This window comes from Galendromus occidentalis, unplaced genomic scaffold (genome assembly GCF_000255335.2).
Source record: "Galendromus occidentalis unplaced genomic scaffold, Mocc_1.1 scf7180000077213, whole genome shotgun sequence".
Classification (NCBI taxonomy): domain Eukaryota; kingdom Metazoa; phylum Arthropoda; class Arachnida; order Mesostigmata; family Phytoseiidae; genus Galendromus; species Galendromus occidentalis.
The window spans coordinates 62,866-75,453 of NW_003805201.1; the positions used below are offsets into that span (position 1 = coordinate 62,866).

Below are 12,588 nucleotides of genomic sequence, written 5' to 3' on the forward strand. Positions count from 1 at the left end.
AGTTCTCAGAAAAAAATGAGTCTCTCTCTGAGCCGCTCCCTTCAACCCTAGAAACACTTCTTCAAGTGCCCTGATGGCGGATCATTCCCACCGTCGAACTCAGCCCTCTCCTGCACGGCTTTCGTCCCTCCGAGAAATGAACGGAAAATGTGGAATGGGGGCTTCCATTTTCCAGCATTTCGCACGAACAGCGCAAGTTGTTCGAGATCTGTAGCAAGTCTCGCTCGGGAGCCCCGAGAGCTCTGTCGAATTTCCGGTACAAGTAAAGTGGTAGTGGATGAAGCTTACCTTACATACATACCCATCGGGGAGGATGTAACAGCGGAAAGCTCTTTGGAGCTCATTCAAAAAGGAGAGCTCGGATAGAGACGGAAAGTTCGAATAAAAAATCGATAAGAGCGAAACAAATCGAGTCTTTTACATGCTTACAGAAACAACGACAGGAAAACTATGAGCACATGTCTCTTGCCATTCTCCATCGATGGTCTGAAGTTCTCGAAGGAAACGCTCTAGTGACTGAGCACGTGGAAACGCGACCACTTTTCCATCCCGAGAAAGCGGCTGGAATCGAACAGGGAAAACTTGATATGTGGGTTGATATGTTCCCGATGGATACCGGACAGCCGCTTCCCGGGCCGCCCGTCGACATTTCTCCGAGGAAACCGAAAAGGTCAGTTCCCGTAAGAGACGGCGCACACCTGAGACCTCTGTATTGCGACCGAAGGAGGGAAGAGGTGAAATTGAACTTTCCAAAGACCTACTCAGCATATTGACTGAGAGCGTCGGGCACTCTGACATATCCTGTCGGCTAGCAGATGGGATCGGACCCCATCTGAAAGTCATGTGGAATTCCAAGCAATTTCCACGCTGACGAGTTTTGTTCGGAAGTATTTCATCTACTCCCCTATCATTAGCTCGGAGGAACCTCCCTTGTCTTGCAGCTTCGAGTTGCGGGTCATCATATGGAACACGGACGAAGTCGTCTTAGAGGACGACGCCTTTTTCACGGGCGAGAAAATGTCTGATATCTACGTGAAAGCGTGAGTATTCCAGCCGAGAACTCCAGGCAGTACTCTGCCGTATGCCCTATATCGGAAGCCCAACCCACCAGAAGTGGCAGTGAGTAGATGAGAGCCATCGAAATCGTCCGGAGTATTGGCGACAAGTATGTAATCCGTCTCGTTCCGCCTTCCACAGATGGCTCAAAGGGCCGGAAGATACTCAGAGCACAGATATCCACTATCGCTCGCTCACTGGCGAAGGGAACTTCAACTGGCGTTTTGTGTTCCCTTTCGAGTATTTGCCTGCGGAGGAGAAGATTGTCATATCCAGAAAGGAATCGCTTTTTTCTTGGGACGAAACAGAGTCTAAAATTCCTGCGAGACTGCAGCTACAAGTTTGGGATGCGGATCATTTCTCTGCCGATGATTTTCTTGGTGCTCTCACCCTCGATTTAAACAGGTGGGGCGTCGATTTCTAGATATCTTAATAATACATTTCACATCTTGTTCCGCTTTCCGCTTGGTCCCGGAATCCGCATAGAGGGAGCATTTGATGGTCGGAAGTGACCTCGGGGTCGTCTTCGCGGGCATTTTTTCCCTTTGGAATGTTGATGAATCGAGTCCTCATCCTGATTCGTCGGTCGTCGACAAGAAGACGATCGTTTTCGGGGCAGCATATGATGACTGCGAGGAAATCTGCGGACGAAGAGAACTCCCGGAGGAGGGAATGATTTGGTTTCGAAGGTGGGGGACAATTATCGGGGCACGCTGGTGAGCTCGCTGGGGATAATAAGCTGGACAATCACTCTAGGAAGAGCCAGAACGGAACTAATTGACGGCTCAAGGTCGAGGTTTGCCTGCAAGGGGGATTAAGATCTCCGGTGGATAGTCGATTTATCATCGTCTTCCGTTCCTGCTAGGTTTCCTCGTGGTGCTAAGACGGCCGCACAATGCAGCCTGGATATATTGAGGCCTGACGCGCCCCATGTGAGCATTTTTAAGCAGCGCCGCATAAAAGGCTGGTGGCCTTTCTTCGTCAAACGTTCGGATGATCAGCAGATGGAACTCACAGGGAAAGTCGAAGCTGAACTCCACTTACTGACTGGTGAGTCTGGCTCTCGGAGACTGACTGAGAGGCCGGGGAGGAGGGTTTCGTATGGCAACTAGTTCGCGCCGAGGTCATCGCTCACTAGCTTAGCTCCATTATTCGGGTCCGGAGATCGTTCGGGATGATGAATTATATCTCGTTTGTCTGCTCAATCTCATAGAAGCTCGTTCACAGAAATATTACATGGGGAGAGGGGGAAAGGCGAGAGATTTATAGAATGACCGAGAAGCTTGGCTGCTGGCAAGCTTACTATGGACGTCAGAGGAGCAGGATATCAAAGATTGGGAGAGCTTGTTTCGAAGCTGTTCCATCCCTGGGCTAATCGATCGCTTACAATGAATATTCAATAATTCTGTCGACCCCTCCCGCAGGCGAAGAATCTGAGCGGAATCCAGCTGGCCTCGGCCGCTCGGAACCGGACCCACTCGAAAAACCCAATCGGCCGGATGCATCGTTTGTATGGTTTCTGAACCCTCTGAAATCCGTGAAGTACATCGTTTGGCATCGATACAAATGGTTCATTCTTAAAGCCATCCTCATATTCCTTCTCGGGCTGATGTTGGCCTTGTTCGTGTACTCTATACCCGGATATACTGTCAAGAAAATGCTGGGTGCTTGAATTTATGGAAATATAATCTCGCAAATCATTTGTCGGGCCCCAGTGAGACTCACTAAGGTGAACTGATCAATGATCATCTAGTTCTACGTCCCGTGAGGAATCCCCTACAAATATTTTTATCACGTATACATTGGTTTGGAGAACATTTATTCAAGTTGATGTATCTCCGTGAACGATTATTATCCACGTTTGAGTATGATCATAACGACGGATATCGACGCCTTCGAAGGTCGAAGACAATTAGTGGAATACTTTGGGACTGGGCGATGCCCTAATCTAGACAAACTGAGCTGTGACGAAGCCCCGCCAAGAATGAGTTTTATAATTTGTTGACCTTGTTGATTGAGTAGATCAGTTTGGAATGTTCTAGGTAACTCATCTTCTCAAGAGTACTTTGCCAGAGTATTTTGAATCTGCTATCCCCGAAAAAACTAAGTACATCTTTCTGAAATGAAAGTGAATCTCGCAGCCAGGACTGTCCCTCCCGGGGGCATCCAACAATCAGTTTTCCCGGTGATAAGATTCTAGAAGCTTTCCACCTCGCCGCTTGACGCTTTTGAAATGCATAAGATCTTGTTCTTTCTCGAAGTATGTAGATTCAGGTGAATTGTTGCTGACAACGAACGAAATACGAACTACGTACGCAGTGAAAAATGAAAAGCGAATCTCGCTTTGACGAAACTCTACATCGACGACGAATATTTCAGAACTAGCGAAAAATAACTTTGTTGTCAAATAAAATGTTACTTTTTCCTGGCCGAGCAGAATCCTTTGGGTCGGAGTTCGTGTTCGGTTTCTCGACCAGCGGAACGCCGCGCCGCAGACACGCTGCCTGTGGAGAAGTCGCGCATCCACTTCAGAACAGGTAGCCGATTCTCGACGGTACTTAGATTTTGAGTAATGCTCCGGAGCAGGGCTCATAACGCCGGGCCAAGTTACCGGGTCGGGGAATCCTCTTCTCATACCGGTGTTGGAAGGCGGGGATGGATCGGAATCACAGTCAATCGGCAACACCGTGCCTTGAAGCAGCACCAGAAAGGGGAGAGAAGAATCACTGGGGCCTGCTTTCAATCTGCTAATTCTGATGAGGGATCTGCCATGGCATACAAGGGTCGTTATCAGTTGTTAGTGTATTTCCGACACGAACATTCCCAGTCGTGCAGGAAAACATTTTTTCCGCCTTTCTGGGTAATCTTTTTTGAAGCGCAAGATGTTCGGAGAGTCGCTAGGGAAAGGCTTGGTTACAGACCGGAATGGGTGAGAAAAGAACACGAGATGAGTGGGAATTTTCAGCAATTCGTGCTTGCCGACGCGCATTCTCGCCACGCGCTGCTGCTACTCGGCTCGACGAATCCGTGTCCCTCGAGATGAACTTCATCCCGTCCTAACGCAGAAACGAACAAAAAGAGCCTCCCAGCCACTCGCTTGCTCCTCTCGGCTCTCGGCCACAACAATGACAACAACGATACCGGCAGCGCCCAAGCGTGCTTCGAGCGTGCCGTGCTCGCGACGTAAACCTCGGGGATCTCGCGAGCTCTTACAAACCTTGCCGACAACAAACGATGAACAAATTCATGAAGCGGAGCACTGCAGTAAAGTTTTTATAGCCAGTAGCAAGACGCTAGAGGGTATCGTGTACTTCTCGCTTACGGAAGCTCACGGGAGCTGTCCGAAGTACAGTTTCCGCACTCTTTGTGCTACTCACCTCTAAAGGGTCTTATCCATGTAGTACTGCTCCCCGCATCTCTACTAAACGTGCTCTCTAGCCTTATGGAAGCTCTTCCACGCGTCTTTCGCGTCTAAGAACCAAAAAATAATCTAATAAAAAAAAGCTCAGGTCGCTAAATTGGTCACTCGGCTGATCGTTCAATGGGCTCATCGGCTCATCTGGCCCTCCTCACAAAAATCACGATTCCGTCATTTTCAACACCGACCCCTTCATCGGCTAGCAATGCTGTCTGGAAGGCAACATCACGAGAGTCGCTCGGCGATACGGGTATCCTGAGTCCTGAACAAGTCTGACCGATGTTTCGTTTTCAGGAGGAACTCTGGTTCCAATTAGTCAATGCCCCCATCGTATACCTGCCGTAGCGGAACAACCGCGCCTCGGAAATTGTCATCCAGAATCGAGCCAAATATAAAGGTCCGATTGCGGAAGCCTTTCTGACGAAAGGGAAGTTTTGGGAATGATCTCTCCGGCGTCGACTTACGTCGAGCCAGATGAGTGTGGATGTCAAGAGTGTTGTTCACCTTGGACTCGAACATTGAGATCTCTTTTGAGCCAACGCTTTTCCCGAGTAAGAGACCAAAACTCCCAGCTTAAGCCGGCTTTTGCGTCAAAGTGACCAGGTGTACGTCTTCTTGATGTTCGTAGTGGGGATGAGATAATACTGTGTTGAGAACGCTCCCGACTCGAGCCCACTTCGGGGAAGAATTCGAGCTCAGAGGCGTCATTCTTCTTGGAACACAGAAAACGCAGAAAGTTCCTCATGCAGCCAGATGCATTGAGCGGCCTGTTTCCTTCGGGACTCCGAGTCAATTCGATGATTTGCTTGCGGAGGATTCATCGCTTCCTACCGAAGGAATATCAGATCGCTCGGAGCAAGGAATATTAGGATAAACTTTGGAATTTCCCTTTGGTTTGTAGTTCGTTGAGGTCAGATACCGGTCAGAATCCTCCGCTCGCGAGAGATTTCCCGAGTGCCTCCTTCGGGATCTCGGAACCTCTCTCATTTGCGAGCTTCCTCGGAACGGACCAACATCTGGCCGGCGTTGCTAAGCCTATCCCGACATCATAGAGCTGCGACAATTCCAGCGGATTCCACGGCTGCTCGGTCAGGGGACCTCGAGCGAGAGGATTGTGAGGATTTTGAGACAGACAACAAAATATTCGAGCTATTCCGTAGTTCCCAGTCGTCGCCGCGCAGGTCCACGGCCACCCACCCGGCAAGAATTGCCTCATTTTTCAGCCAGTTTCTCCTCTATTTCGCCCCTCTCTGGGAATCGGATATTCCACCAAGAGAGACCCTGTATCGGAGTGATAGGTCTCCCAGATTCCATCTGCAGCCTCCGTCATAATCGTCCTCGGGCCGCGGATGACCTATCATGGAGTCGCACATCAGACTTCGAATGCGCGAGCGTAACTCCTATGCTGGCCCGAACCTTAAACTTCCGTCTCTGTTCTCGGTCAGAGATACGGGGTCGTCGCCGCCGGAGCTTTCTCGCAAAACCACAAGGATGCTAAGCCGTGTCTATGGATTTGCTCATGAAAGTCTGACGACCGCTTCCCTCATCGCGACAAGTTTCCATCGCAGGAACAAACACGAAGAGCTCCCCGGATGCCAGAGATCCAGTGCAGGATCCTGGAACATTCAGCAATAAATCAGTCGGATGTACGTCATGAGGGGCTTGACACGGGGGAGTATATTGAAGCTGAACTTATTGCTTTCCATGGCCATATCGCATCCTGTACAAAAATAGATCCGAGCCCATTCCACCCATGGCCTCCAAAACTCGACTTACCCAAACGTTCATGTGGGTAAAAAGGATTTCCTCTGAACAGATATCGCCACGGTTGTGGCGTCATCGTCTTCTTTATTGCTCCAGATCCGAGAATTGCAGGGATCCCTCCACGAATGCGACCAGCGCGGAACAAAGTTGCGGCTCAAGCCGAAAAACATGTGGGCACCGAAAAACGGCGCGTCATGCGGGCGTGCTTTACTCTGCGGATTTGTGGACGATCGTTAGTTCCTTGGAGAGGTAAAGTTTCGGTCGCACTCCGCCCCGTAGTCTTCCTATTCCCGGGACGGTCATTGAATGCTGTGTCGGGAAACTTCCTGTTGTCGAAAGCATAAGCTTCGCAGGAGCAGTGCGGTTAATGTGCTCGAGCAAGAATTATGGTCGACTGCCACATCGCGGGACTTTACGCGAAGGCTCCTCGTAGCCTATAAAGCGCGAGGCTCGAGGGCTAGTCCGCCTCAGAGGATGCTGATATCCAGAATTATTCGCTTCGAGGGCGTCATCTGGAGGAAGCGGTGACGCGCGCGGACTCCATCCCGCGATGTCACCACCTCGTGACCTGCTCACGACTCCAGCCAGAAATCTTTGAACCGGTCTCCAGAGCATTGTGAACTACGCATCTGCTCGGGAAGTCATATCTGCTCTCGATTGGTTTCGCGAAACATCCGCCGCTCGCCGCAAAAAGGGTGACGGCGGTCCAGGCACACGATGAAACATTCTCGTCGAGTGTAGAATTGACAACATGGGGAAATATACATGGCTTTCCGTCCGGGGCAATCCCGCAACTTCAGCTGTGCCGCTCGCGGAATGTTCCCGCGACGGCACGCCGCAGTTTTGTCGATCGCGGTTTTGGTCGGTCTGTCCTCGATTTCTCTCAAGCGTATATCGTTTGAGGCAGAATACATCTTCTGTAGGATAGAGAGGAGCCAGGAATCCGAGTGCAGAACATGTTTGAATTTGCCCAGATCTTCCTTTACTGAGCTTGTTGAGGTTTCCTTGCGAACTCATGGGCCTCTCCGCCTCTCCGACCGTCGGCGCGTGGGTCTCGCACGCCGGGAATCTGAACTTTCCAGGCAATCACTCATCAGGAATCTTATAAGTGGCGCTGATTTTCGAATGGCCGGTGGGAAGATGTCGGCATTGAGCTCTCATTGAGGCAATGTATCAGATATGATTAACTGAATCCAATACACCCCCTTTGTTATTGATTTCCTAGCGTCTGACCTTATGGTTTTGGACTTGGCCGATTCCGAGTCCTGCATTTCGTAGAGAAATGACGAAACGTGACCTTTGGGAGGGGAAACAGTATTTCAAAACGCACCCGAATCCGCGAGCTCTGATCGGTAAATTATTCTCCCGCATCATATTCGACCCGACGAGTCTAGGGAATCTTCCTCCTCGTTTGATGATAGAGGAGCGGAATCGTCTCTGGAAGAATTGAGAATCTGACACGAGGTTCCGATTTTGAATACGGCGGAATTCCCGAAGGTCGACGGCGAATAGGGGATAATTCCCGATATACCCCGGTGCTCGTTTGTTCTGGCGCTTTCTGCCGATGGTTAGCTTCGGGGAAGCCTCCGAGGGGGCTGCCTTTTCTTCGGGAACTCAATACCAGGAACTCACCTGGAGGGCGGGGGATTAGCGGCTACATTGCACGGACAAAATTCCTCTTGAGAATGTCGACCTCGTCCGTCAGACTCAACTCGTTTCTCTGGCCTTGCCATACGCGAAAACTGTTCGATTCAATTTAAGTTCTTGCTCTGAGGTACATTCACAAGCGATTCCTTGGCGGCGTCCAGAGCGGAAGGATTCCCGAACGCATTTCTGCAAGAATATGGAATACCTGAGTTGTTGACGGCCGAGTGGCGCTCCTCATAGAACGGGGCTCAGAATATTCCGATTAGAAATGGGGGAGTTTGAATGTGCACGGAAGCTATAAACGGGAACGCCGGGGTCTCAGCATGATTAAATGAAAAAGGTTAAAATACAACGAATGATAGCAGACAGTAGCACGAAAACAGCGAGTGCACAGAAAACACCGCTCTGGGACGAATCAATCGCTGGGGCCCGTTGATATATTCGGAAGAGAAGCGTTCCCGCTCTGTCTAGTCTGAACAGATGATCGGAATCGTCCCCGCTTTTTGTCCTTTGGACAGATGATTCACAATCAGGTGACGTGCGGAGTCACCCCTAAAACGACGAATCTGCACAGAAGATACCGAAACGACGAACGCAGAAATTACTGTACGAGAACGACGGATGCAGGGAAAGCGTTATATGTCACGGAAAGCATGAATACACGGAAGACAGGAAAAGAACAACAAATGCACAGGGAACACCACGATACAACGATAGGTCACAGACGACAGGGCACTTGAATCGAAATTCGTTAGTGGAACCGAAACGCTTGTTAGCAAAAACGGCTATCAGTGCTTTCGAATATTTGAATCAATGCCCAAAGTGTTGTATCGAGTTTGAGCTAAAAGGCTCCGAAAAGCTGAATTATGAGGCTCCGAAACGCTATGCCGAGAGAAAGTTCATCCGTAAAAACTTGGTGGCTATGATTCACATCTTCACCCAATGCTTCATGGTTGAGCGTCTCGGTTTTCGGCTAGCGTTCCGGGAGACGAGAAATCGATGCGAGTATCGGGATAGCAAATAGTCCAGAAAAACTCCTGAAATCAAGAGTGGAGGCCCGCAGTCATCAAAAGGGCTCGATCTCAATCGATGACACTTTCGAATTCCGCGTGGAGTGCAGCGCTACTCCGCCATCTTGGATCCACCATGACGTCATGCGACAGCCATACCGCATACTGGGGAAAAACTTGGAGTTTTCCGCGTTTTTCTGAGAAACGGCCCGCAGGGATGCTGAAAACTTCACATGGGCAAAGGACGAAGGAGTCCCTAATCGATTGCACGCATAATCAGAATGGAATCCTGGGGCGAAGCACAAGGATAAGGTGCGAACTGACAGAGAGACAGACATGCCGCTTTTATTATAGGGGGGGATACAGGGGAGGGAGGACGAAAGATGGCTCAGTGGGTGAGAACGCGTAGAAGGTCGATGATCCTAGGATGAGCTTTACCCGCGCAGTATGTATAGTTCTCGGGCCCCATCACGGGTAGGAGAAGTTTTCCGCAGCGTTTTCCTCTCGGGGTACGCTCCCGCTGTGAAGGAATAGAACGCACGCAAATTATTCGCAACGCCTTGAAATCCAAAGGCATTAAGAGACTCTTCCAGGGTTTGGAACTCATTAGGCATTCCTCGCTTACTTCGAGTGCGGTCCCGCGCAGCGTCCCTGTGCGACAATGTATGTAGACGGAAAGTAAACAATGATCCCAAGAGCTATGCCTCGAACATTCATGGAATTCCACTGAGTTTTTATCGGCGGACTCTCTCGACGCAGGGCGATTGCGTAGCGAGCATGGGCCACCCTGATAACTTTCCTGATCTTGCAAATTCACCGCGACCTAAAAGAAGTTCTCGAACTCGATCGGGCTTCATTCAGCCTTCGCCGATGCAGACTTTGACTTAGGCGACAAGTGAATCGAGATTTCTCTGAGAGTGAACCCTGCGCGAATCTGCGGGATCCATCGCTGGACGAGTCCTCGAGGCCAGTCATGTGACGGAACGTGATTTTCACTGCATATCCCATCGACTAGAAATACCTCATTCCTTCGTGGATCTTCCGCATTTCCCGTTTGAATCCCCCGTTCTCCCCGATGGGGTCCCGTCTTGAACGAAGGGATGAAGGAGGGGCACCATGTAAGCGCCCGAGAAGAGAGACTATCGTTCCGAGTTGGTGGCGGATCTCCAGATGAGCTGCGGGCGTCAGAGGCGCACTCCTTCAGTCTCACGACTCGGGAGGGAAGTCGAACTCCTGAATCCTATAATCGCGGTCGTGTGCTCTGGAACCCTGTAGTCCCGCGTATGAGAAGCGCTACCTTCGAAAGAAATCTTTCCTTAAAAATTCCTCTCGATTCTAAATAAGGGATTACGGATTGAATTTTCTTAATGCGCGAGAACTTCTGAGAAGGGAATGCGCGACCGGAATTTCTCGGATTCGTCTAATTCTCTCCGGGAGTCGGCCAAGGAGCATCGGCAAATTTGGTCCACCAAGCCAGACGGGGCTTCCCTGAGGCGCCGAAAGAAGTCCGAATCGTGAGAGACAATGAGACTTCTTGTTCACGTCTCCGACTCCTTTGCCGCTCACTCGGATCAGCGATCAGCCAACCCCCTCACATACAGTCAGTGGTATTTCACGGAGCTGGAAAGACCGGAAGAACATCCTCGGGAAGATCCAAGCGGGACTCTGATCTCCCATATGATATCATACCGCAGTGGCGCTCCGCAGCTGCTCAGACCAAGGGGATACATGTACGCAAAGCTCTTTTCCTGTGGGGCTCCGAGCTCGATTAAGGAAGACAACAGTTCTGTACACGGGTCAACACATTGAAAGATAAATGCTTTATTAGAAACTGTCAGTCCGTTTAAAGGCGACCGAAACCTACTCCAATATGACCGGCTATGAACAAGTTATCTGCTAATCGTTCGTTCATTCTAAACGCAACAAATCGTGAACTGATGATCCCCCGCGGCGGACTCACATCGGCCATCTGATGGATTTACTCATCACATCCCGGGGGAAGTCTCGGATCCCACTTGTTGTCGAACCTCCATCCTGATAAAATGATCAGAAAATATCGTGTACGTTCCACGTATCGAATGATGTTCATTATTCGAGTGATTTCAGAGCGTCATCCATGACCCATGACCGGAGAAATGAGTTATTGCATGAGTGTCGTTGAAAACAATGGTGATTCTGTTCCTCGAGTGTGATGATATTGCTGCTTCGAAAACATTATTTTTACCTCAAGCTGACTAGCGCTTAGCTTGAATTCTATCTGAGAAGATGATGGTTCCATTCGTACATCAATTTTTCTCTATCTCATTTTTGTCGGTATGTAGCAATATCGAGTGATTTTTTTGTCTATTTAATATTTTTTCAGAGTCTTCGATGTATGGAATATACAAAACCTGACAAATCGTCTTTCTCGGTACTTCCGTGAGTATCTTTCCCTGTGGAACTTCCAACTCCGGCCCTCATCACCTTCCAAAGAGGAAGACTCTACAGGGGTCACGGATAATGGACCCTGATCCGCCAAGGCTTGAATGGAAACTTTTCCCTCGTCCGCCCTCAGCCTTATCTTTCATTTTGGCACTTATCAAGGGAAGGTGTGAAAGAGCGGTCCTAGACAGTTTGCAAGTGATGAATTATCGCGTTCCTAGGAACTTGATCCTCTTCCAAGTCTATGATCTCCTTCCGATGGCGGGAAGCGCAGAAGGTCGATAAAAACCCGCAAGCAGACATTCCGAACGTTGAGAACCACTCAGACGTTGCCTAAGTCTCACGATCATCACTTTACATCGTAACTATTTACTTCCAGGAATAGTAGCATGATATACCGAACGTATTCGTTTAGAGTTGTTTTGCAAAAGATATTTTCCTCTGATGCATGGGTAGGCTCTGGTATTTCGCGTGTGTTGGCAACTTCGATCAGGTTGTCAGAGAATGATTACGAAACGAGCGTCCTATGGGACTCGATTACATTGGCGATGCAATTGCTGCGGAGACGGTTTTGACCGGAAAGGATAAGGTTTGATAAAAGAGAATGAGTTTTCGGTACCCGGGAAAAAAGTTGCCCTATGAAAACAGCAACTCAAACGACGCTGTGAATCTTCGTTCCGCTTCGAAGTGAGGGAAACTCAAAGCGCGCGCGAGGACCGACAATGGCGCAGCGACTCTGGATGTTTGCGAGTCCAGTGCTCCCTCATAGATGAGAATCGACTTCATGTGTAACAGGAGGGAACGTGAGTGATTTCTAGAATGATTGGAGCAAAAGAGGGTACAAAAGTGCGATCTCTTTTACCTAATTTGAACGTTGCGTTTTCGTTCAGCGTCTCTGAATCGCTACTTTCCAGTTCGCATACGAATGGATGCTTCATCGATCAATCACTGGAACGCCAGAGCAATCGATGAAATCGCTATCTAAGTGAAGTCTTCAGTGCGTCGGATAACCGTGAATAAACCTTGATCACTATTATAACCATCATCACCACCATCTTCATCATCATAATCTATCTTGCCGTCGGAGGTTGCCGCCTCAACGGCACTAGAAGTATTCCTTTCGATCCCCTGCCCTCCTACGAAATTGGCGCTCGTCCGGTCCTTGGTGTTTATCCCTCAGACTGGATCGCTGTTCCAAGGCGATATGAATGAATTTTCCCGTTGTTTGGCGTGGTGTGATCCCGAAGAAGATCTATTTGGCACAGCGGTTCC

The 12,588-nt window shown here is 49.5% G+C and overlaps 1 protein-coding gene across 1 annotated transcript in view; it reads left to right on the forward strand.

The window, feature by feature from the left end:
• Positions 1-2,728, forward strand: part of mfr (ferlin family C2 domain-containing myoferlin misfire) — a 34,327-nt gene extending 31,599 nt beyond the window's left edge. Inside the window, 5 exon segments of the mRNA XM_029111052.1 lie at positions 432-670; positions 942-1,040; positions 1,198-1,461; positions 1,922-2,106; positions 2,481-2,728. Coding sequence (XP_028966885.1) covers positions 432-670; positions 942-1,040; positions 1,198-1,461; positions 1,922-2,106; positions 2,481-2,728 — 1,035 coding nt within the window.
• The last annotated feature ends 9,860 nt before the right edge of the window (positions 2,729-12,588 follow it).